The sequence below is a fragment of the Oncorhynchus gorbuscha genome, linkage group LG06 (assembly GCF_021184085.1).
Source record: "Oncorhynchus gorbuscha isolate QuinsamMale2020 ecotype Even-year linkage group LG06, OgorEven_v1.0, whole genome shotgun sequence".
Taxonomy (NCBI): Eukaryota; Metazoa; Chordata; class Actinopteri; order Salmoniformes; family Salmonidae; genus Oncorhynchus; species Oncorhynchus gorbuscha.
In genome coordinates, this window is record NC_060178.1 from 56,112,846 (window position 1) to 56,138,759 (window position 25,914).

The window sequence follows — 25,914 nt, forward strand, 5'->3', positions numbered from 1 at the left end:
TAATTTGAAGGGGTGTCCACATACCTTTGGTGAGCTAGTGTGTTATAGTAGGTTACTTAAGGCAGAAACAAAAGTAGGGGGTGGGTGGGTGCATACCGTGAACGTCTAGCAATCCAAAGGTTGCGTGTTCGATACTCATCACAGACAACTTCAGCATTTCAGTTAATTTAACTTTGCAACTACTTACTACTTTTGAGGTACTTTGCAACTACTTAGACTGTTAGCTAACCCTTCCCCTAACCCTTCAACCTAACTTCCAACCTTAACCCTAACCTTAACTCCTTACCTAATGTAGCATATCATAGTAAAGAAGTCAAACATAATATATCATACTAAACTATCAAGACGTAGTATACTATTTTGGCCAATGTAATATAACCTAGCGTAAAGTAACATATCATACTAAATGAGTGGCATTGTAGTAAAATATCATACGTTTTGCTCTGAGACCAGATTGCAGTACGCTGTATAATGTTTTTGAATGCAGTACTTCAGAAGATAGGGATATTATTTGTTTTCTGACTAAAGGGTTTGTGGACATCATGACATAAAAAGGGGCAAGGTAGGCTGATGGGCCTCTGTTAAGGGAAAACATACAAATTCATAAACCTCAGTAAACAAAGGTTTAGTTTTGAGGTTTTGAGGTCTCTGTGCCTAGTTTTGAGGTCTCTGGGCCTAACACAGAAGTTTAAATAAGTCACAATGGTCGTTTTATCGCTAAGCCATTACAAACATGACTTGGCTATATTTATACAAACACACTCATTGCAAACGAGTTCTATATTGACCAACAAACCACATCAAATAATACATGAAAACCTACTTACCTGTAACATTGTGTGTGCGACTGGAGTGGAGCGAATTGAATGGCATTTGATACCATTACACTTATTCTGCTCCAGCCATTTTCCACGAGCCCGTTCTTCCTAATTAAGGTGCCACCAACCTCCTGTGGTTAAAAGCCTTTAAAACACTGTCCGCTGGAGGCTAATCCTGGTCAGCAAGGTGATTGCACTCTGCTGGTCAATGTTCAAGCAGATGCTGAAACTGTCCGCACGAGGTTTGTCACCGGCCTCTAGCCAAGAAGCCCTGTAGCCTAGGAGCTTGACAGACGGCGAAAGACACGTGTACAGGTGTTTCCCAGTACCATCTTGCCGAAACACGATATAAATGTTTAATTATAAAGTGGGCCATTTGTCACTGCTGCGCTCGAGACGTGTCTTGACCAAATTAGGAACCAGGTTTGACCTTGTGGTTGGCTAAATATTAATGACACAGTATTTGCTGTCATTAATATTTAGGCCTACGGAGAATATATAATTATACACCACTGACGTAGAGAAATGTAGTTGAAGGGTTACGTGTTCCTATTGTCAAACATGGCTTATTTGCAATGTTCCATAGAATAATATTCAGATGTTTGCTAATTAGAGTTAGAGAATAGAACATCTTTATGTTGAAAAAGCTCCCATCATTGCTCTAAGCTTCTTCCCTCTCTCTCTCTCTCTCTCTCTCTCTCTCTCTCTCTCTCTCTCTCTCTCTCTCTCTCTCTCTTTCTCTTTCTCTCTCATTCTGTGGACTATAGATAACATCAAGTAGAAAGGGGTGAGGACAGGGGATTCCTGAATACCCGAATTTTCCATTATTTAGAAATAATATTCCAACAACAGTAACAGTCAGGAACCCTACATTACATCATGATGCATGTATTTGGCAACACTCGCAAACAACTAATGGTGCGAACACAAGGAGCAGAACACAAATCTAGACCTATTCTGTAATAAAGGAATTTCTCAAAAATATGGTACTACTTAATAGCTTGCGATATATAATCTTAATAAATAGGCTACCGCATGGAGAACGTTTTAACACATTTTTGAGCACCAATAACATCATAAGGGTCAGCACTGAATATTTAACGCGATCCATAACCATATGTGAACCCATATCCTGCGCCCATAGGATATTGTCTTGCCCCCCAAATAAAAGTAGGCCCTACTAGAACGTTAGAGAGAAATAAACATAACATGCTACTTTGGATAAGATGCTAAACTACACTAAACAATATTTTCAGGTGAATGCTATCCTGAAACTAAAATAGAATTGTAGCCAATGATAGGCGTAAATGATTGGTAAAATAGGCATATCTCTCTGGGAAATAGGCACTTACGGTTATCAGGACTACTTGTTTCTTACTTTATAATAAAGCACGTAAGGAAAGTGTTCTAAATTAACATGTGAATTATATTAGCCTAAATATAAGGCTATAGAAACAGTAATAGTAGTCGTTTAATGAGCTATATAGGGCAGTCAATGCTAGGCTAATCGGTGATATTGAAAAGTGTTTACCTCTGCTGAACGTATGGTCCATAGCCCTATAAATTCAAAATTATAGATTGCACTTCTAGAATGAATAGGGTGTATCTGTCTCCTAAATTGAATATAATCTTATCCAGATTAATCTCAATAAATTCACGTGTGCGTGTGTCCTCAGTTGGGCCCTATATCAACTATATAACAACATGAAACCTTTGACACTCAAATTTCAGAAATATTATTTTGAAAAGGGCACGTAAAGTTGAATCAAAATCTCTGTTTTGTAGTTGTTGCTCCATGTTTCCAAAATGGGTATTTTTTTCCCCAATACGTGTCAAAACCACCCGATCAATATCACTAGAAAAAGTCAGTGAACTATGCAGTCCGCCAATCTAAATTACAATTGGCTCTGCCTTCTACATGTAAAAATGAAAATTGATGTGTTTGGAAAACAATAATCTCAATAGGCCTATGCAAGCCCCTCCCTCGTAAATAATCAAACGAGAAACTGCTTCCGAGACACAAACATGTTTAATCTAATTTATTACGCAATTTGGAAGATGATTATATGGTGATTGCTAATTAGTCTTGTATATTTATCACTGTACCTTATGTCAAGGCCAAGGGAAGTGTTTAGGGTTCATTCTCTCGTTTGAAGGATCGATTTCAGATGCAATTTGTGAAACAGGATAGATCAGTTTGTCCTGGCATCAAATTCTTACAGTGCGACGGCAGCTCAGAAACATGTTATTCTCTGACATGACTTCAACCCACTTACTATACGAGATGAGAACGTGAAAAGGCCGTAGCTGACACTGTGTACACCGCACTGTATAGGTCTAACCTGGTGTCAAGCAAGGTGAATGACGGAAGTAAGCATGTAGCGCTACAGCATAGGCCTACCAGTAGCCTAAATGCAAAGCAAAAAAGTACGTTTTCAAAAATGGAATCATAAACATGAACGATATAAGCCATGATTAAAGTCGTCTGTGCCTAATGGTGATGTAAAATATATTTTGATTAATTTGAAAGTGCGAGTTATCAGTAGACTACAGGGCCTAGGCTAACACGCGCGGATTAGTCTCATTGCGTGTTTTAACTAGGTGGGCTTCAACTAATGTGTGTTTGTTTTTGCAGATATAGCCTACTTGTTTTCAGTATTTAGGATATAGCAGGAAAGTGTCGTTATTGGTGTGTAATGGTCGCGGGTCGCCATCCAAATACCATTCACATTAGTGACTTCAGCAGACGTTGGCTAATTATAGTCTAGGTACTAATTGTAGATTGGGGTTTTTTGGTCACTGGGACCATTTGATATGACCGCTTTTTAAATGACGGATAATTATTTCACATCAGGTAAGTAGACCTTTGGCTTATGCACAAGCCTTTCAGATGGTGTCAGAATCCATATTTCTCATAGAGTATTTAGCAGCCAGCAATGATCAGGGCCTCATTTACCAGAGCCTTCGTTAGAACCTTCGTTATTAATGTGGCTATTAAAAACCTTCACACATCTACGAGTGATCCTGACCGCTTTTTTTTGCCCTTCCGAGTCACTTTATTCACAGAAGATCCGCGCTAAACATAGAATCAAGATGATTAGGCGACGTGTCTGACTGTGACTGCCAAAACATCAGAAGGAAGTTGACTACTAATACAAAGTTTCCAAAGTAGGCAATTGTTACAAACAAGTGAAGGATACAATTATGCTTCAAATAAAAAACGAGATGACAGCATTAAAAGATACACAGGCTAAATAGACATGTAGTTCTCTAGGCTATTACAATAATATTGAAATCACTAAGTGAACGTTATAATACGTGCTTGTTTGGGGGACACTTAACAAGTTGACTCGTAAATAACGATGCATCTGGTACGATCATCGTAATGCTTAAGTTACATCGCAACTGGTAAACGAGGACCAGGCTAAGTAACTTAATAATAAACCAAAGCCATGGGGCTTTGATGATTGATCGTTTCCCAGTCCTTAATAAGCGTGGCACAAAAAAAAAAACGTTTTAGCCCCTGTACTGCCTATAGCAGCGCAAGGTTAGATAAGCGGGTCACAGGGTCCCCAGCACTCCCCATACGCACAGCTTGATTGTTTGGGAAAGTAATCGATTGATATATGAGGTCTAGCACCTCATAACCTAACATTCACTGACTCGGAGCATGTTTGAGTGGAGGAAACAGTACAATAAAAATACCAACAACGTTAGCCCACTGGGCACACACTGGTTGAATCAACGTTGTTTTCCACCTAACTTCAATGAAATTATGTTGAAACAACGCTGAATAGACGTCGAATTGACGTCTGTGCCCAGTGGGACCTGCCTTGTTCAAGACAGGTGCGCTTTTCTGTGCGCATTGGTACTTTATCCCTCCGGCTACTGCTTTACTCTGTCACCTCAGTGATCATGGTAAATTATCAAAACAAAATATCATTAAATCCTTTAATTTTGTCGGCCTTATAAAAATGAGAAGGTTTGTCTTTAGGTACAAACCTCTATGCAATATATAGGCCTATCATGGTCTTTATCACAAAAAACACAGAGCTATGTTGAATAAAATAAATTGACACCAGATAGAATGCAGTGTTAATCCTTTAGGCCTATTTGACAAATATAGTCACTCTAATATATATATATATATATATACTTTTTTTTAACCAGGCAAGTGAGTTAAGAATAAATTCTTATTTACAATGACGGCTTAGGAACAGTAGGTTAACTGCCTTGTTTGGGGCAGAACGACAGATTTTTACCTTGTCAGCTCGGGTATTCGATCTAGCAACCTTTCGGTTACTGGCCCAACACTCTGGCCACTTGGCTACATAAATGTCAGCATGTGCCATAAAGGCATGCAAGTTAAATAGAAATGTCCTCCCCGAGCTCCCGAATGGCGCAGCAGTCTAAAGCAGTCTAATCTCAGTGCTAGAGGCGTCACTACAGACCCTGGTTCGTTTCCAGGCTGTATCACAACCCACAATGATTAGGAGTCCTATAGGCCGGCGCACAATTGGCCCAGTATCGTTAGGGTTTGACCGAGGTAGGCCGTCATTGTTAATAAGAATTTGTTCTTAACTGACTTGCGTAGTTAAATAAAAAATCAACTAAATTTGGTCTGTGAATGATGTAGGCCTTGGCTATTCATAGGGAAACACGTACATTTTAACAGATCTGGTTCTGTTATTTATTTAATTTCGTTAAATGCAAGGATCTGCCATTAAATTCAAAATATTGCCTTGTTTAAATCAAAAGAGTGAAAATGTAATAAAAGGAGACCAAGTCATAGCCTAATGAGGGGGCTATCCTGCCTATTGATGCAAGGCGGAGGGAGAAAGTGCGCCAAATTTGTTTGCAGCGGATCAAGGCTCACCGCCTTCACTGCACTTTCTTTATCTTAATTCCAACTTGAAAAGATATAATTATCTAGTTTGAACAGGACTGCTATCAAATCCTTCTTTAGGCAGGCTAGGGAGAAGCTCGAGTGGATTGCGCGCTCTGAGCCGCTCGGTGTTGCCCGAGATAGGAGTAATGAAGTTGTGGAGTCCGGAGATACAAAGGGCATTAACCTCATTAGCATGAAACCTTTTCTTCTAACTATTGTGGGACCCTTTCAGCCCTCTAATCCCCCTATTTCAAAGCTGGGTTTGTAATAAAGCTTTTAGGGTTTTTTCAAAGCTAATGGTATTCTCTGAAGATTTTTATTGCTGTTATAGTGCATGGGCCTACTTAAATTCCCCATCCATATAGTTTGTATATAGGCCTATAGCCCCCCACACCACACCCCCTCCGAAAAGCTAATTTTCAAGCTGTGAAACAATTATAGAAATAAACACTACACCTCACATCATAAATCGTTCATAGTGGATTTGACACATTTCTGAGATAACTAGTGTAAATAGTTTTCCTATGTGCCTTGTTATTTTTGAGTCATTTATAATGAACGATGTGGGTAGGCTATATAAAAGGTGTCACAGATGTAAAAACTATTTTTACATTTAAAAAAATAAATAATATGCTTTTCTTTTTTCCCCACACAAGCATAATAAGGCTGCACATAAATGAGAAGAGTAGCCTAGGCATGGATTGATGCTGTTTTGTGGGAAGAGCGTGTGTATGTGTATATCTGTGGCTGTACGAGACAAGATATTAAACAAAGATCCCATTTTGCTGCACATTGCAACCTTCTCTTATCGCTTCTTGAGGGGTAGTCAGATTGTACTAAATTATGTCCAACCAAACCCCATTGGATCCACGGATTAAGAGATTAACGTGGACCACTGGGCAATGCATCCCCTTTCCCCCTCATATTACTCCCATGATAATTGCCCAAACTGATTTGCACTTTCACAAAAGCTCGTAGGACTCTTTGTAGCCTGAGCAGACCAGACGCTGCCCCTCGGAAAAACAACCATGCACTTGCTACAGAAAAAAAAATCTTGCGTTCTCTAGTAATAGCATGATTTATAAGTTACTTTAACAAGCCTCCACATTGTCTGGATTCCCTCTGAAATGTGTCATAGAGCTACCTCAAGTGTAGGCTACTTGAGAGACTGGTATGACCAAAATCAAGATATAGGATATGAAGCGGGTGATTGGTGACAGCGGGTATAAAATGTCAAGATAGGAAAGCTGCTCGTAAATCAAAACCATTAGGCCTACTTTTACTCTGCGCGCAACATATTGATAAAACTTTATTGACAAAATATTGACAATTACATACTTCTTGGAAGTATACTTTGTGTTAAAATTGTAGCAAACTTAACACAAACACAAAATTATGTACATTCTGGTAAAAGATGGTTTAACAGAAACATTAACTTTTTGTTGGACTATCTCTGTACATGGAAACGCTCAGTGCTTGAAGTTCTCTCGCCTCTATGGCTGTCAATTCTTGCATTAGTCCTTCGTGGCAACTCTCACGTTGAGGGTCACGTCCTGACAATATGCTCGGGCCAGAATAAACAGAGACATGGTAAAGCTTGGGTTTAAGGAGTGTCTTGGATACTTTCCCTTTAAGTACTTCATATGTGGTTTGATAAACTTTTATAAAGTTTTCGAAATTCATTTCCATTTGTGTTTTCTTTAAAAACACTATAACGCAGCACTGCTACTTCATACTGTTTTCACAATCACTTTAACACGATAATCATTAATTAAAAGACTGCACACTTTGTAAAAAGGAAGAAGCACAACATCTCTGCGATTGAGTAAAAACAAAGTTGTGTTTTGAAAAAATAATCAAATTATAACAACTACCAGAAAGTCCATGCAATTCAAGTTTTACAAAAACAGTTTTGTATTTTGGTATCTTGAGTGGAAACGTTCATATTTAGAAACTTTCAGAAGTGCAAATTTCCAATGTGAATTGGAGATTCATTTTTGGGAGGTTCGTGGGAGATTGTAGTGGTGGGTTGGTGCGTGGAAGGGGGACAGGTAAGTGGACTGCGATACTGTCGATCACTTTCGCCTGGGCAATTTGATACGTATTGACAGACCCATGGTGACAGCAGTGCCACCAATCTGAATTCTCTCACCCTCAGCTGCCGATCTCCGAAGAATCGAAATGTGACATTAGCTTAACCCTCTCCCTGTACACAGCATCCTTAGCCACGTCATACTTCACGCCACGCGGCTGTCACAGGTTCAAACAATTTAGTAGGCTATTTTAATCGTCTGAAGTGACGTCAATTTCCTCGGGACTTCCCGATCCTTGTTTTGTTGCAAGTCTCCATCGGTTTATGTGATGGGTCCCCTTCTTCTTCTGTTGCGAATCTGAACCCTCCTCCTCCAACTTTTGCCGTTTAAACTTAGTTCTTCGGTTCTGAAACCACACTTTTACCTAAGGGAAACAAATAAAGGCTAGAATAAATTCACAAATACTAAACAAAAACCACCCATGTGCGCAAAAGTGTGAATTCAAATAGCAGAAGCGCAAAAGATAAACATATGCTCTCATAGATTGCCGTGTGAAAATGTGCCCAATGCTATGGCACTAAAGGCTTTACATTATAGGCTAGAAGTAAGGTTATTTTCCAAGATAAAAAAATTATTTCATGAATAAATGTAGGGGTAGTCCATTCATACCTTTATGGGATAAAGTTTTTTTTTTTTTTAACTGCATGCATGCTCTAGGTCTGTCGGTTATAGCCTAGTATAAACATAAGCCAATATACCAGAAATTGATGTCCCTAAGCCTATTGGTCGAAAAAAACATGACGCAAATAGGGCCATGGATATGCAATTGCATAAATGTTTAATTTAATTTATAATAATTTCAAACAATTGTCAAAATCCAGATTTCTTATACATAAACCTGTTAATTTTAAGCCTTTTGTAAATGCATATCAATAGGCTACACTGGGCTATATTCATATCTACAAGCCATTCGTCCGACAGCTTGGCAAGTGAGGTGCATTTAATGTGCTTTCAGTCAGCTAATTGAAGTGGGCGATGGTTCATTTCTTCCTCATTCCCCTCTAATAGCCTCCGTTTAGAGAAGAGCTGGTGGTGACACTGGGACAAAAGACACCGACCGTTCCGCAAGCTGATAGGCACAAATACGATCTTAAATATGGCCAGGAAAATTCATTGAGTCCGGCTCATTCTTTTTAGCGTGCCATAGATCCTATAAAATGGTTAACTGGTTAATTGCCCTCCATTTTGAATGGGGACCTTTTTCTCTCAACCCCGCCTAAAACGAGGTTATAGCCTATGATCATGGATTTGCTCCAACTAAAGCTTCAATGCCAATGGTGTAGCCTATACATTTATTTGTTTGTCTTGTGATTTTGAAAAATGAATAAACTTGTGTTTTCATTTCTATCGTTTTCCCCCTTCATTTAAATTAGGCCTAGTCTAGGACATCTTGCTAGATAGATTGGGTCTAGGCCTATATATAACCATACACTCTTAGAAATATGTTTATTTTGGGGTTCTAGAACCATTTGGTTCAGTGAAAATAACCATACAAAAGGGTTATTTAGGCCTAAAGAAGTTATAGGGCTTCCATATATAAAGAAAGCGTTATAACCATTTTTGGTTCTATGCTATATGGAACCTTTATTCTAAGTATGGCATTTGTGCAGTTTCCCCCAATATACAACATATTATCTGTTTTCAATATATATTTGTATAATTCCCCTAATGTCACTTATAGCTTATGCAATGAGAACTTTGAATTCCCAATAAGTAGCCTAATTATTCCGAGAAAAATTAGCATATTCCAGATTCCGTAGTCTACACAAAAACAGTTATTGTTGTAACCTGTGGGTCATGTAAGGTTTGATGCAAATTGACATGATCGTATTTTAAATCCATTCCCTATTCAAACTAGAACTGATGCGGATTTAACGATAAACCTGTGAATATTAAATTCAGGGAAAATGTTCTTACCTGAGTTTCTGTGAGGCTAAGGGTGTGCGCAAGCTGTTTTCGTTCTGCACCTACGACGTAATGGTTTTTTTCAAATGCGTGCTCAAGCCGCAGAAGTTGCGAAGGTGAAAAAGCTGTCCGAATTCTTTTGGGCTTTCTGGCCAATGCATTGTGCAAAAGGAAGCTCTCCGGGCTTGTTTCGTTACCTGAAAACGACAATGGGAGGGATATTCATTATGAACAATCTTGCAAACTGAGGCTAAAGAGACGATGATGCCATGATCATATTTTGGTTATACGGTAGACTTGGGCCTTCTAACTTTTAACTAAAGTCTACGGCACCACTCAATTGAACATCGAGACCAATTTAGACACAGGAACACCTTGATTTTTTTTCGACAACAAGAACTTAAACAATAGCAAATTGATACCGTTTATAGTCTTCAAATGGCAACGTTAGGATTATGCAGTAGCTATTTAAGCGGCGATTCTATCCCGACTGTGATACGGGATCTTAAAAACACTACACATTGAAAATATAATAGTCTACAATAACAAAGAGTTCTGTGAGCATATAGGCTACCCTTTTCAAACTTATTTTCTACATTACAGTCACTGGTAGGCTTTAATGTAAGTATATGCTGGAGAATAACACAGGATACATTAACCCAACATTTGTCTTAATTATTAACAAGACACTTGTAACCATTATTCGTTCCAAATTAAAATAAATCGTTTAGTTAGGTCTACTATACAATTTGCACGTCTCATATACATATGTGCATGCACCAGCATAAAACAATGTTTTCAAATGACAGTCCAATTTGCGGGCGTATAAATTAATAGTGTGATTTTAAAAGTGCATAGTGTACAATTTCTTAAAACAGCAGTTTTGGCCATAAAAACATATCCCACAAATATTACCCATAGCATATTACATGGCACAGAAGATTGCAATAAATGACACAGTCTTCTATCAATGTTGTTCAGTTGATTTGCACTTTAAACACACACATTTTTAAAACGAGAAAAGGAATTAATAACTATTTTTTTAAAGTCAGCAATTGTTTAAAAAAATAACAATCCAATTAATTATATAGATCTACAATTTAGATTTGTATGGTGTTATGATTACTTGTGTTTCAATAAAATGTTTTAGATGCTAAAGGACTTTAAGTCCACACTGCGATTTCTTCAACAAAATGTAAATCGGCTACAGGCAAAATACATGTGAACCCGTGTAACCACCTTAAGAAATACTATGCCCTACATTACTGAAAGTAGTCTACTCCAGGTTAACAGTTCTAATTAGCCTATAACAGACAAAAACAATTTAAACACTTGTTCAAAGGACCACAAATATATATTTCGATAGCTCACTGATATTTACGTCACTATAGCATTCGTGTCTTTATCCTCGTAAATACATGTTATATAAACTACAGTTGACGAGAAATGCTATGGAAAAATCCCAAAAGACAAACAGTACAAATCCGTAATAAATACGTCAAAGAGACAAATGCGATCTCAACCTACCTTGGAATCTGTGACCCAAGTACCTATATCTATGTATTAGCCATGGGTAAAAAGTAGAGGGGTCCCTTTGCTGGCTGGCAAAAAGAGGGTGCGGACTATGCGAGGACGAAAGTGGGTGAGCCAAAGCGTGTGGAGGAGGCACCGAATGAACTGGGACACCGGAGTTGTTATGATGTGAGACCGCCTCAGCAAACACCAAGTCCGGATTAGAGTAGACGCCCCTGCCGCTGGAATGAAACCCGTTCAGAAATGGATTCATCTGGCTGGAGTTTGCATAGCTCAGAGCCGCTGGTCGTATGGGTTCCTCTGACCTCGAAACTGGTAGAGGATTATCCTTCGCTACCAACGATTCTATGGTAAAACACCTCTTCGGTGTAGGTTGAAACATGGTTTGATAGTCAAGATTCCCCAGTTTAGAATTTAAGAGGTGCAGGCGTTCTTCGTAAAAATAGGCTACTACTCCACACCGAGAAAGTTTGTCAGCATAAATAACTTTGGAGCAAAGAGTACAGCAAGAATAGAAGCCAAAGTAACAACAAATCAATTAATAGCCATAAAGGTGGTCGACTGCGCCAGACAATCCATGGATGTGATCGGTTCCTCACAGTTGTGCAAGCGATTTGTTAGTTCATGAGCCTAATTAGCGCTGGAGTCACATAAACAGCTTCCTCTGAAGCCTGTAATGGCATGGTGATTGGTCGCTGCTACTCGCCTTAAGGTTGAGGGAAGAGACTTTAAGTGCGTCAATAGGAACAGGCACAGAGAGGCGGACTCGAGCAAAACGGAACGGATTCGTTCAGAACCAGATCTTCAGAACATTTTACATACTCATCTGAACCAGTAGAAAAGCTCAAGGTACTTATGTTTGCATTTATGTCTACCGATAAGGCCTGAGGGCAGTTGGTCTTAAAGGGGCCTTCATGTTTATCAGTGTTGATTTTTATGTTGAGGTATAGTGCTAAAATTCGGTTTAACATTTTTTGACATGTGTGATAAATTCTTAGTGTAAAATGTAGCCTACAAACCATTGAACTGGGTGTGTTTACCCATAGCCAGCACATAGTTTTGTTTAAATAAGGGTCTACCATTTTACATGTAGGTCTACCTTTTAAATTCAATTTTTATTTTCCATTATTATGGTATTTCCAGCATACCCCACCACATACCCTGGCATCGTCTTTCCGTGTTTTCATTTTCTCCAATCCGTTTGTGATTAGTCAAGGCTTGAGGTCTCCCCAATTTCTATTGGCTAGAATATTGGAGTAATGGATATTGGATCCACACGACGTTCAGTGCAGTTCGTTTGTTGTATTGACATACCAACTAACGATCCATTCATTTAGGACTACGTAGGCCTACCATATCCAGTGCAAGTCCAACATTCACTGATGAAAACTTTATCATTGGTCATTTGAGGTTTACAAAGCCTGTACCATAACAATAAAGCTTAATAAACAATAACTTAAATGTAAAGCCAATCGTAATGTATAACCTACTATGTACCGCAATAAACTTACATGTTAGTGATATATTCATTATTTTTGCTATTGCTGAATTCCAATGAAAATACGCATGATGTTTTCTTAATCCATTAAACTCGCACTGTTGGAATAAGATAACTGTAGGTTTTTAGTCATTATCATTATTATAAAGCCCATCTTTGGTGACCCACAAGTGTAAGAAAATGCTATCGAGTGCGTGTCCAAAACATTGACATGATCATATACATATGCTTATGTATATGATTATTAATTGTTATTTCATTGTTATTGCCGAGGGTACACTCTGTAAATTAAATCTAAGATTGACTTTGTATTTTGTATTTTTATTTATTATGGATCCCCATTAGCGGCAGCTACTCTTCCTGGGATCCGGCGAAATTATTAAGGCAGTTATACAATTTTAAAAACATTACAATACATTCATAACATATTTCACAACCCACTAAGTGTGTGCCCTCAGACCCCTACTCCACTACCACATATCTACAACACAAAATCCATGTGTACGTGTGTGTACAGTGCCTATGTTATCATGTGTGTGTATGCATGTGTCTGTGCCTATGTTTGTGTTGCTTCGCAGATGCATTTTTATCTGTTTTTTAAATCGGATTATACTGCTTGCATCAGTTACCTGATGTGGAATAGATTTCCATGTAGTCATGGCTCTATGTAGCACTGTGCGCCTCCCATAGTCTGTTCTGGACTTGGGGATTGTGAAGAGACCTGAGTGGATGCATGGGTGGCTAAGCTGTGTGCTAGTCGTTTAAACAGACAGCTCGGTGCTTTCAACATGTCAATATCTCTCAAATACAAGTAGTGATGAAGTCAATCTCTCCTCCACTTTGAGCCAGGAGGGATTGACATGCATATGATTCATGTTTTATCTCTGTGTACATCCAAGGGCCAGCTGTGCTGCCCTGTTCTGAGCCAATTGTAATTTTCCTTTAAAATATATCTGAAAGATTTCGAAGGCTGACTTCAGTTGAACTAATTTTACGCCGGGACACCTCATGATAGTAGGCAACAGGGCCAACCAAGTCTGTGGCATTTCAATTGACTAATAGCAGAATGGTAGTCATGTCTTCTACGTGAAAACTGGGACGACGGAAACTTTACTGAAGTCAGCAAGCATTGTGTTTATTTGAATCAATTGCAACACCAATAAGCATTTGTCATCGTACAACATTGCACCATTTATTGAAGGCCATTGTCTCATTCCGTAGTAATATTGACTGTTTCCCTCCACGGACAGTGTCTTTTTAAAACGTCCTGTGTATACAGTATAGGTCTATGATTTACATTTACATTTTATCTGCTGTAGGCCTATGTATCATATTGGGCTATATTACTCAATGAGGAAACTGACGTTTTGAAGTTAGACTGATAAACAGTAGGCTAATGCATTTACTACAGCACTAAAACAAAATATGAGTAATAATAAACAAATATTATTATTATTATCAGTTCATCCGTATTATTGTTACAAAAATTATAATATTAATAGCTGTATAACAATACATTCCCTTATTTATTTAGTAGACCTAAGGAATAACTGTGGGTCTACTCACTTTAGTGAAATGATGCAAGATACATCATTTTTTTCCTACAACATAGCAAGTTCCCCCTTATATTACACGGGTCTCGTTCTTTAAATTGTTTCTTATTTTAATCCATCCAAGGAACCAGTGATGAAGGAGAGTTGCTCAAAGGCAGTTCAAAAGTGCGTCACCTATTGGTAGAGTTGTCAATGCAGAATATTTAGGCCTACATATGCGGATAATCGTTTGTTTATCGGTGATTAAGAAAAATCTGTATTTTCAGTTGCAGTCTTTTCAGTTGCATATCTGTTTGTAAAGATTATTATGATAAATGTACAGGGTTTTCTTTACAGCATCCGTCACGGATTGTGCGGATTTCCTCTCGGTTTTGACCAATATTCAGTCATGGTGCGCTGCCGGCCTCAAGTGGACTTCTTGTGAAAGTGCACTTGCATTCGGCTATTGTAGGCTTTCACACCATCATTAAAACGTGTAGACTAAATATTTTTGCAAACGCTTTAAATGTGTTAATTTCAGTTACAGGAAACAACGAGCAAGTGAGAAAAATAGTTTAAGTATGTATTCGAAGTTGTCCTCATCGAGAAACGTATGGTGTCATTGCGTTTTATAGACATTTCTGATATAAGCCTATTTAATTCCCATGAATATATGTAAATATGAAATATTTCACATAGTAGGCCTAGGCTAGACCTCAAACTATTTTTCAAAAATAATAAAGTAATTGTTGAGTCAACTTTTTAACATAGGCTAATGTTGTATTGACATAGCTAAACTGTAGGGTCACTATAATTTCATATCTTTCCATGTTCATTACATTTAAACGGATGAAAATAGATGTTGAGTAATAATTACAAGCCAACCTTTTTGGAGATAGCCAACAATTTCGGCATAATGCATAATGACTATGCCTATTGAAAAATTGCCATGCGTAAACTATTGTTGAATGATAAGGTGCATAGGTAAAGTAGGACCAGTAGATCTAAACCTGCATAGCCTATGAATTATCCGATTTTCAATAGGCTACATGTTAACAGCGTGTCATTTGCACACTGTTCCATTTTTTAAAACGAATTCCGGTGATGAAAACAAAATAAGATAACACAGGCAAAGTTATTAGCAAATATCTTCATAGCCCTGATATTGTAGATTTTGATCAGCCGAGACTTACGAAATTTAATTATCTATACACATTTGACAGCATGGCATAGGTCTTTCTCAAGCCATCTTGAAATCAGCCTTAGGCCAGTGTAAACCCTGGGGGGGGTTACATGTTATGTTGGCATTAACAAGTCTCACATATAATTTTGCAAACAATGTAAAAAATATATATATATATATCACTGAGTTAATTAAGTGCATACAAACATGGTCTCTTTGTTTTCTTGCACAAGGCAGCTCCAAAATGCAGGTGTTTCAGCCTAGCTCAGTGCTTTCCGTGGTGGTGGGGCAAGCCAGCAGAAAATACATTGCGCTGTGTTTGGCTCATTGTTCTGTCACTCATAGGGACACCATGTCACCCCCAAGTCTAAAGGGAGACCTCGAAAATTATAGCCCTTTAGATGCTGCCATAGAGTTACATTAGAAGTGCCCATCCAAGAAGGCTCAAGGTCATTGGCCACAGATAAAATGACATCAAATCATGTTATATGAACAGTAGCTTTGATTGGATTGATCATGTCAACATCATACTTTCAAAATCTTAGCTAGCAGTCATCATCATGAATCAAGTCGACAATCTACTGGCAAATCCTTTTTAATTCTTGTCATATGAAGAGAAATAATGAAGATAAATTATAGATAAAACATATCGGAGCTCATCGGCCATTGGACATAAATATTACACAACAAGTTGGAAATAGCAAATTCAACAAGGAGTTTGAGTTTATTTGTATTTTTACAGGGACAGTGCACATTAATCAACGCTTCAGTAAAAGTGCCAGTTTTAGCCAGCCGGCTAATTTTCAAAAGCAGTCCCTGGTCAGGTTATTAAAAACAATTACAATAACAATACAGACAATCATTGAGCAGTGAGCACACGCAGAGCAACATAGGACAAGCAAGATATAGCATGAAGACAGAGCAACATAGCACAAAAAGCAACAAGACAAAATCCATAAAAGCAACAAAATGTTTCCAAACCTCACAGCTACATGGAAAGCGGCAATACACAATACACAATACACAAATCTGATTGGCCTTCGGCCATATCTTCATGTTTTTTGTGAAAATGTGATAGGTGGTGCAGTTATGTGTGTCTGATATACCAAACATGGGATGCTCACACAGAGAAAGCAGATTGACTAAAGCTTTTCCTTAAGGGAACTATACAGTCACCCCTTACAGTCACCTGACCTTGTGGATCTGCTGCCATATGTTTGTGGTTTCTGTTTAACAAAAGTGCTGAGTGGAGGGGGAGCCAGGCCCTTTAGGATCATGAATACAAGACATGCGTCGGTGTATTGCACAAGATTTTTCCAACTTAGGAGCTTGTGCTTTTTCTTCTTCTTTGAATTTGACCCTCTTTTCTCCCCAATTTCGTGGTATGCAATTGTTAGTAGTTACTATCTTGTCTCATCGCTGCAACTCCCGTACACGCTTGGGAGAGACGAAGGTCGAAAGCCAAGCGTCCTCCAAAACATAACCCAACCAAGCCGCCCTGCTTCTTCTTAACACAGCGCTCATCCAACCCAGAAGCCAGCCGCACCAATGTGTCGGCGGAAGCACCATACACCTGGCGACCTGGTTAGCGTGCACTGCGCCTGGCCTGCCACAGGAGTCGCTAGTGCGCAATGAGACAAGGATATTCCTACCGGCCAAACCCTCCCTAGGCCAATTGGGCGCAAACCCAGAGTCTCTGGTGGCAGTGCCCTAGACCACTGCGCCACCTGGGAGGCCCCCAGAGCTCATGCTTTCTGAGGATGTAAATGTGATGATGGCTATTGGGCTTCCTAGCACGCATTTTGAGAGCCTGTTTGTAGACAGACTGAATGGGTTTTAATGTGGTACAGCAAGCTTGGGCCCAACTAGTCAAGCAGTATGTCAAGTGGGGGAGTAATCATAGATTTCAATTACAGTTTTGCTACCTCTGCAGTCAAACAATTTAGTATAAATTTGAAATTAGCTAGGTTGTATTTCGTTATTTCAAGGTTCTTAAAATCAGATACCACCTGACATCTGGCTCAGTTGCATCAGTTGCCCTCTTTGTGAAGAACATGCAGACAGTTGTTTTCACACTGAGATGCAAACATGAGTCACTGAGCCACTTTGTTACCTGGACCATGACAGTAGTGAGTTCTTGTGCAGCTTGTTGTTTGCACTTTGCATGCACATATATCACTGTATCATCTGGATACATTTGAACTTCAGACCCAGTACAGACAGAAGGCAGATCATTAATGTACAGGCTGAACAGGAGGGACCCAGTATTGACCCTTGGGGCACGCCCACATCATAGCTAAGAGTGGGCGACAGCTCATTGCTCACTCTGACACACTGAGTTCTGCCTTCAGGGTATGATTTAATCCATTTCAAGGCATCAGGGGAAAAGATGAACTTGGACAATTTTGTGATTAGAACCTCATGGTTAACAGTATCAAAAACCTTCCTTAGGTCCAGAAAAACAGCCCCAACAACTATGAGTGGTTTGGAAGGAATCAGTGACAGTGGCTGTGTGGCTACAAATGTGGGATTAAGGGGCTCTTTTCCAAGTTTCAAATGATAAACATTCAACATTAGCCATGCCGTCAATGAAGCCTGATTTGTGCCGCCTTCAAAACAACTGTTAACTCGGAACTGCGAAAACCTGACTTCAGTGAGTTCAAGACAACTGGGAATAAACGAGATCCGACTGGGAAAATATGTTTGAAGGATCACCCAACTCAGAATTATAAATCCGTCTTTCAGTTGTTTTGAAAGCACCATAAATTCAGAGAATGCCAGACTTTGATGAAAAAATTAGCCCACGAAGGACCGCCACACCACTTTCCTGTTCAAGTGAGCACAGCACAACATGTCACGCCCTGATCTGTTTCACCTGTCCTTGGGATTGCCTCCACCACCTCCAGGTGTTGCTTATTTTCCCTGATGTATTTATCCCTGTGTTTCCTGTCTCTCTGTGCCAGTTCATCTTGTATGTTCAAGTCAACCAGCATGTTTTTCCTGTGCGCATGCTTATCTATTCTCTTTACTAGTCCTCCTGGTTTTGACCTTTGCTTGTTTTTCTGGACTCCATTCCCTCCTGCCTGACCATTCTGCCTGCCCTGACCTCAAGCCCGCCTGCCATTCTGGAACTCTGAATTGGCTTTGACAATTTGCCTGACCATTCTCTCGCCTACCCTTATTGTATTGTTAATAAACACCTTGGACTCTAACCATCTGCCTCCTGTGTCTGCATCTGGGTCTCGCCTTGTGCCCTTACACAACAAGATGAGTCCAAAAACTTTATTGTACTGTATGCTGCTGCATAAATTATGTAATTTCCCAAGGAGATATGTATACTTTAGCGAAGTGTATGTTGTGTAGTAAGATGTTCATGTGCCTCACCCTAATTATTTGGTATATTTACCGCTCTTAATTTTTACCTACTTGACTTGGTGGTGCACATGTAGCCTATAACCTGCTTTAGAGAATGTAATCATCGACTATTGTAAGAGCTTTCATTGGCTGCTTATATGCCCCCTTTATTTATCCTACGGTTCTGACTTAGTGTACAGGGACAACACTGTAAGAACGGCCCATGTTCTGAATTCTGTCACTGTACATTTCAAAGGTGCTAAACAAATAGTTATATTTACTAATGTTACGTCCGTCCTAGCTTGCTCATTAATGTCTTAATTGAAATTATGAATTGCCTCTCATTCGCTTGTCATCCCCTTACGCCATAGTTTGTACATCTCAATTGTCGTTAAAAAACACATTTGTTAAAGCAAGTCAGCTATATCAGCTATGTTTTTTTTAAGGCAGTAAATGAGGCTGAATGAACTGTTTCACTGTCAAACAAGGCTTTGCTGATAGCCAGGTGTAGCAGTGGTAAGATGTTGGGACAGCTTTATGTAGGTTGTTTGTGGCCACCGTTTGTCACCTTTATAGTGCAATTAATGTGTTGTTGTGTAGTGGCTTTGCTGGCATGCATCCCACTTTTTTTTGTTTGTTGCCCCAACAAGATTTACATTCTAAAATTGCCACTACATTAGGCCTATATTCTACACATTTTCGTATTAGCTCTTTTCGAATTTGGCAAAGGTATTCAGATCCCTTGGATTTCTTCACATTTGATTGTGTTACAAAGTGTTATTAAATGGATTTAATTGTATTTTTTGTCAATAATATACCCAAATTACTAATGTCAAAGAGGATGAAATATTTAAACATGTTTTAAAGATGAATAAAAAACGAGAAAGTACATTTCCTGAAGAAAATGCAGTGTGCTTGCTAGCTTGTATTTATGGTTCTGAAATACGTCACAGTAGTGGCAGTGACTGCAGTCATAATGGTAGTGATTGGTTATAGTTGAAAAAGTAAGTAGATTTAAAAATGTATTGAATGGATAGGATAGCCTGAACATGATGAACATTAAGTTGTTTTTGTGCCTCTAGCTTAAACGGTTCAATAGTTACTTTTGGTGAGTTATTTTATGCTATTCTGCACATTTATATAGATATAATTGATAAAGTTTTGGAAGAAGAATTGGAAGTTACGATAGCCTGAACATGAGACGTGTGATGTCTCTAGCTTGATTGGTTCAAGAGCTGATGTTGGTGGGTTGTATGATGCAAATGTATATAGCTATTAGTTAATCAAATATTTGAAGATAGGATAACATGAGAAATTTGGTTTGGTGTCTCTAGCTTGAATGGTCAAGGAGTTACTGTTGTTGAGTTATTTTATGCAAATTGTTAATATTGTCTTTAATAATACATTGGATTTTTACAGCACATTTCTACCAACTGAGGTACTCAAAGCTGCATTGCTTGCGGTTTGGGTTTCTGTATAACACTTTGTGACACCCGCTGATGTAAAAAGGGCTTTATAAATAAATGAGGGGTAAACTCATCTCATACACCACCAATGTGTAGCACCCACTTGGGTGATGCACAGCAACCATTTTTTGTGCCAGAACACTCACCACACATCAGCTATCAAGGTGGGGAGTGATACATGCCAGTTAGGAATGAGGGGGTGAATAGGTGGCCATGATGGAAAGGGGCCAGGTTTGGAATTTAGCCATGACACCGTGTTTAACACACCTACTCTTACAATGAGTGCCATATCATTTTTAATGACCACAGAAAGTCTGGACATCTGTTTAACATCCCATCTGAAAGACAGCACACTACACAGGGCAATTTCTCCTTCACTGCCCTGGGGCATTGGGATCGCCTTAGACCAGAAGGGAAGAGTGCCCCCTGCTGGCACTCCAACACCACTTCCAGCAGTAGCTGGTCTCCCATTCAGGGACCAACCATGCATAGCTTCAGAGGAAAGCCAGCAGTGGGATGCAGGGGCATCTTACTATATACAGTATATAAAACAAATGAGGGACCTGTTACCATTGTTTTTGTTGTCATAGATTTTGTAACCAAATGAAGCAATTCTATAAATCATGTAGAATGCTCTCATGGAATGTCACTCCTTGAGCATTACATATATGGAGATCACCTGACGGTTGCATGTCAAATTGACCCACTCTTTGATGATATGTGCAGAACATTGTGTAGCTGTAACCCATAAGCTACTAAATGGGGTCAACATTCTTCAAATTTTTGTTATAACCATAGGCTAGTCAGGCGGTGTCAGAGTAAGGCCCTAAAAATTGTCAAAGACTCCAGCCACCCTAGTCGTAGACTGTTCTCTCTGCTACGGCACAGCAAGCGGTACTGGAACGCCAAGTCTAGGTCCAAGAGGCTTCTAAACAGCTTCTAACCCCAAGCCATAAGACTCCTGAACATCTAATCAAATGCTCTGAGACAGGATTGTGTCGAGGCACAGGTCTGGGGAAAGAGTACCACAAAATATCTGCAGCATTGAAGGTCCCCAAGAACACAGTGGCCTCCATCATTCCTAAATGGACTAAGGTTGGAACCACCAATACGCTTCCTAGAGCTGGCCGCCCAGCCAAACTGAGAAATCTGGGGAGAAGGGTCTTGGTCAGGGATGTGACAAAGAACCCAATGGCCCCTCTGACAGAGCTCCAGAGTTCCTCGGTGGAGATGGGAGAACCTTCCAGAAGGTCAACAATGTCTGCAGCACTCCACCAATCAGGCCTTTATGTTAGAGTGGCCAGAAGGAAGCCACTCCTCAGTAAAAAGGCACATGACAGCTCGCTTGGAGTTTGCTAAAAGGCACCTACAGGACTCAGACTATGAGAAACAAGATTCTCTGGTCTGATGAAACCAAGATTGAACTCTTTGGCCTGAATGCCCAGCATCATGTCCCAGCCAACCAGATACTGCAGAAGCCCCCACGACGCCGTGAGTCCAACAGGCTGCGGACGGAGTATGCCAGGGCCCCCTCGAGGTCGTTGCGTTGTGGGGTCCAACACTAGCAAAGGGACCAGCTGCCACCGGCCTGAGGACTTTGAACGGCCCCATAAAACACGGACTCAGCTTCCGATAGGACTGGCAGAGGGGCAGGTCCTTTGTAGAAAGCCAGAGCCTGTCATCGGGGTGAAAGACCGGGGCCATACTGCGGGGAAGATCGGTCGGCGTCTTCTGCCGGAACTAATCGTCCACTGCAGGAGCCTCGATCTGACTCCGGTGCCAGGGTGTCAGGGCCAGCTGATAGCCTAGAACACACTGAAAGGGTGTGAGGTTAGTGGAAGAGTGGCGGGGGGAGTTTTCTGCATATTCTGCCCAAGGCAGAAATGCAGCCCACTCACCACGGACGGTCCTGACAGTAACTACGAAGGTACCTACCCAGTTCCTGATTTACCCTTTCCACCTGCCCATTAGATTGGGAACGGTACCCGGCTGACCATGACCCCCAGTCGTTATGAAGGCCTTCCAGACACGGGAGGTGAACTTAGGACCGCGGTCAGACACAATGTCCTCCGGGATACCATAGTGTCGGAAGTCGTGAGAGAAGAGAGCCTCCGCAGTCTGCAGGGCCGTAAGAGAGACCAGGCAGCAGAATCAAATGACAGGCTTAGGAAAACTGGTCCACAATGAACAGGATGGTGGTGTACCCCTCCGAGGGGGGAAGGTCTGTGACAAAGTCCACAGAGAGATGGGACTGGGGTCATTGTGGAACCGGCAGTGGGTGGAGTTTGCCATAGGGGAGGTGTCTTGCTCTGTGTGCAGGAAGAGACATAAACCCGGACGTCCTGGGCCAAGGTGGGCCACTAGTACTTGGCGGAGAGACAGTCAATAGTACGGGCTATACCCGGGTGCCCTGACACAGGTGCTGTATGTGCCCAGGCGAGGAGACGGTCCCGCACATCAGATGGCACGTAGATACGCCCCACAGGACAGTGGGCAGGTGAGGGCTCCTGTCACAGGCTCGATGGATATCCACGTTCACATCACCACAACAGGATCCACAATGCGGGTCAGGGGAATATTGGGTGTCACTTTCTCCCTCCGATCCTCTGTGTCATGCACCCAGGACAACGTATCGACCTTAACATTATTTGATCCCAGACGGTAGGAGAGGGTGAAGTCAAACCTGGCGAAGAATGGGTCCACCTGGCCTGATGCGGGTTCAGCCTCTTTGCTGTTCGAATGTACTCCAAGTTCCTGTGGTCCGTTCAGACAAGGAATGGGTGTTTAGCACCCTCCAGCTAGTGCCACCGTGCTTCAGCGCCTCAAGATCCCCCACATCGTAATTCTGCTCCACGGGGAGACAGCTTCAGTGAGTAGAAGGCGCATGGATGGAGTTTATCCAGTGCATTGGGAGGGAACAGCCCCTCCTCCAACCTTGGAGGCGTCCACCTCCACGATGAAGGGCAGGGACGGGTCAGGAGGAGCTAGAACAGGTGCATTAGTAAAATGTTCCTTGAGCACACGGAAGGCTTCATTGGCCTCCCCAGTCTAGCGCAGCTGTCGAGGACCTCCCTTCACGAGGGAGGTGAGAGTTGCCACCACTGCGCTGAAACCCCTAATGAAGCGCCTGAAATAGTTGGCAAAACCAAGAAAGTGCTGCACAGCGTCCTGCACTGACCCTCTGCTCTTCCATCTCTAGTCCCGCGGTGGATATCCGATAGCACAGGAAGGAGACCGCCTGCTGAAATAAACAGAACTTCTTCACCTTGGAGTACAAGTGACGCGCTATCAGCCTCTCCAAAACGGACATGACATGAGAGACATGTTGCTCGCATGTAGTGGAGTACACTAAGATGTCGTCTATGTACACCACTACACAGCGACCTAACATGTATCTAAACACCTCATTAATGAATGATTGAAACACAGAGGGTGCATTTGTCAGGCCGTAGGGCATTACCCTGTATTCGTAGTGCCCGCTGCTGGTGCCGAAGGTGCTTTTCCATTCATCCCCCTCTCTAATGCTCACCAGATTGTAGTCACTGCGTAACCCCAATTTAATACATTTAGTACTAACATAATTTAGGTTAGTATTGTGGAGTAACTACAATGTTGTTGATCCCTCCTCAGCTTTCTCCTATCACAGCCACTCTGTAACTGTTTTAAAGTCACCATTGACCTCATGGTGAAAACCCTGAACAGTTTCCTTCCTCTCCGGCAACTGAGTTAGGAAGTATGCTTGTATCTTTGTAGTGACAGGGTGTATTGATACAGCAAAGTGTAATTAAGAACTTCACCATGCTCAAAGGGATATTCAATGTTGGCTTTATTTTGATTTTTACCCATCTACCAATAGATGTCCTTCTTTGTGAGGCATTGGAAAACCTCTCTGGTCTTTCTGGTTGACTCTGTTTGAAATTCACTACTTGACTAAGGGACAATACTGAGGGACCCTACAGATAATTGTATGTGTGGGGTAGAGTTGAGGTAGTCATAATTATTATTTTGAACACTATTAATGCACACATTGAGTCCATGCAACTTATGTGACTTGTCAAGCTACTTTTTATTCCTGAACTCTTTTAGGCTTGCCATAACTAAGACGTTGAATACTTATCAACTCAAGACATTTAATCTTTTCATTTTTTAGTAATTTGTAAACATTTGTAATAACAATTTCACTTTGACAACATGAGGTATTTTTGACAACCATATATCATCGGGTGACTCCAAGTTACCTTCGATATGATTATTATATTTCCACTGCCATTACTCACATAATACATTTTACAGACACAAAAAGATCCCACCATGTCAGACAAACAAATTATCTGTAGGCATTTGTAAAATTGTAATGACACTTCCTGTTTCCACCACAGCTATCATGATAAAAAAAATATGTGGTTGGTGACTCCGCAACCAGAGGAGCAGAAAGATGAAGCAAGGATGAAGCAAATCAGCCCCAGTGGAATGTTTTTTACATCAATCTTAAGCAAGGCATCTAGCACATCACAAGTAGAAAAGTTTAAACACAACTTGATTATGCAGGGAAGGAGATACATTTTCACCCCAGTATTTCTACTTGCACAGCATCATCTGCACATCTAGCACTCCCGTGTTAATAATGCTAAATTGTAATTATTTTGCCTCATTGGCCTATTTATTGCCTTACCTCCCTAATCTTCTACATTTGCACACTGTACATATATTTCTATTGTGTTATTGACTGTACATTTGTTTATGTGTAAATCTGTGTTGTTGTTTTTGTCGCACTGCTTTGCTTTATCTTGGCCAGGTCGCAGTTGTAAATGAGAACTTCTTCTCAACTGGCCTACCTGGTTAATTTAAGGTGAAAAAATAAAATAAAATTCCACACTTCAGTGGATTAACTGTTTTCCAAAATGTAGACTGTTCACCAGCAGATGTGAATGAACATAGAAAGTAGCTTGATTTAGCTACTTAATTCAGGAAGTACATTTATTACTCATTAGCCATTGTTAATCCCTGTCATAACAGAGGCATTGTCAGTCCCTATCCCCTGGTGATTGTCTTTTTTTAAGACAACACTTCTTGAGGAAAGCCACAACAGCACGGGCTATAGATTTGGCATCTCCTCCCTCCAACCCAACAAGCCCCAGAAATGTTGATACAATTGTCTGCTTGGTGTCACTAAAGTACCTTATCACAACCCCCAGGTACTTGGAAACACTTACATATGTGGACTCATCGAGGAGGAGGCTGAAACGCTGCTCACCCACATCTGCGACCAACCTTTTCAGAAAGTATGGTGCTAGAACACCATTAATAATTTCTGTGCACTTTGTCCTGTGCATTTTTAAGTGGGCAGCAGCAGCAGAGTCTGAGAAAGCAGCTCTACATGCTTCTCCAATGTGATCACATGCCAGCATGGAACAGTGTTCAGCGATAGCTAATGCCATTGTGGCCTCTTGTTTTGGGTGGAACTGTTATAAGGCTTTGCCTTTTGAGTATGTTTTTTAGTTGTCATGTTTTTTTTTTTACATCACTAAGTTTGGAGTAGAAATCAGACTTACAATACTGCCAGTATAGTATGCCTGTGTATCATGTCCAATAAACATCGTCAACCAGACTTTAAATTCAGGGTTTGATTCCCACTCCTTTCTGT

The 25,914-nt window shown here is 40.5% G+C and overlaps 1 protein-coding gene across 2 annotated transcripts; it reads right to left on the reverse strand.

The window, feature by feature from the left end:
• Window positions 1-6,686: 6,686 nt before the first annotated feature.
• LOC124037178 (homeobox protein EMX2) lies at window positions 6,687-12,071 on the reverse strand. 2 transcript variants are annotated; one of them, XM_046351846.1, is made up of 3 exons: window positions 11,232-12,065; window positions 9,717-9,901; window positions 6,687-8,163 (listed from the first exon to the last, which is right to left on the reverse strand). In XM_046351846.1, the coding sequence occupies exons 1-3, from the start codon at window positions 11,617-11,619 to the stop codon at window positions 7,990-7,992; spliced, it is 747 nt and encodes a 248-aa protein (XP_046207802.1). In that variant the 5' UTR covers window positions 11,620-12,065; the 3' UTR covers window positions 6,687-7,989. The 2 variants fall into 2 exon arrangements, with proteins under 2 accessions (XP_046207802.1, XP_046207803.1); XM_046351847.1 differs by lacking the exon at window positions 9,717-9,901 and having other exon boundaries at window positions 8,004-8,163; window positions 11,232-12,071.
• Window positions 12,072-25,914: the final 13,843 nt, after the last annotated feature.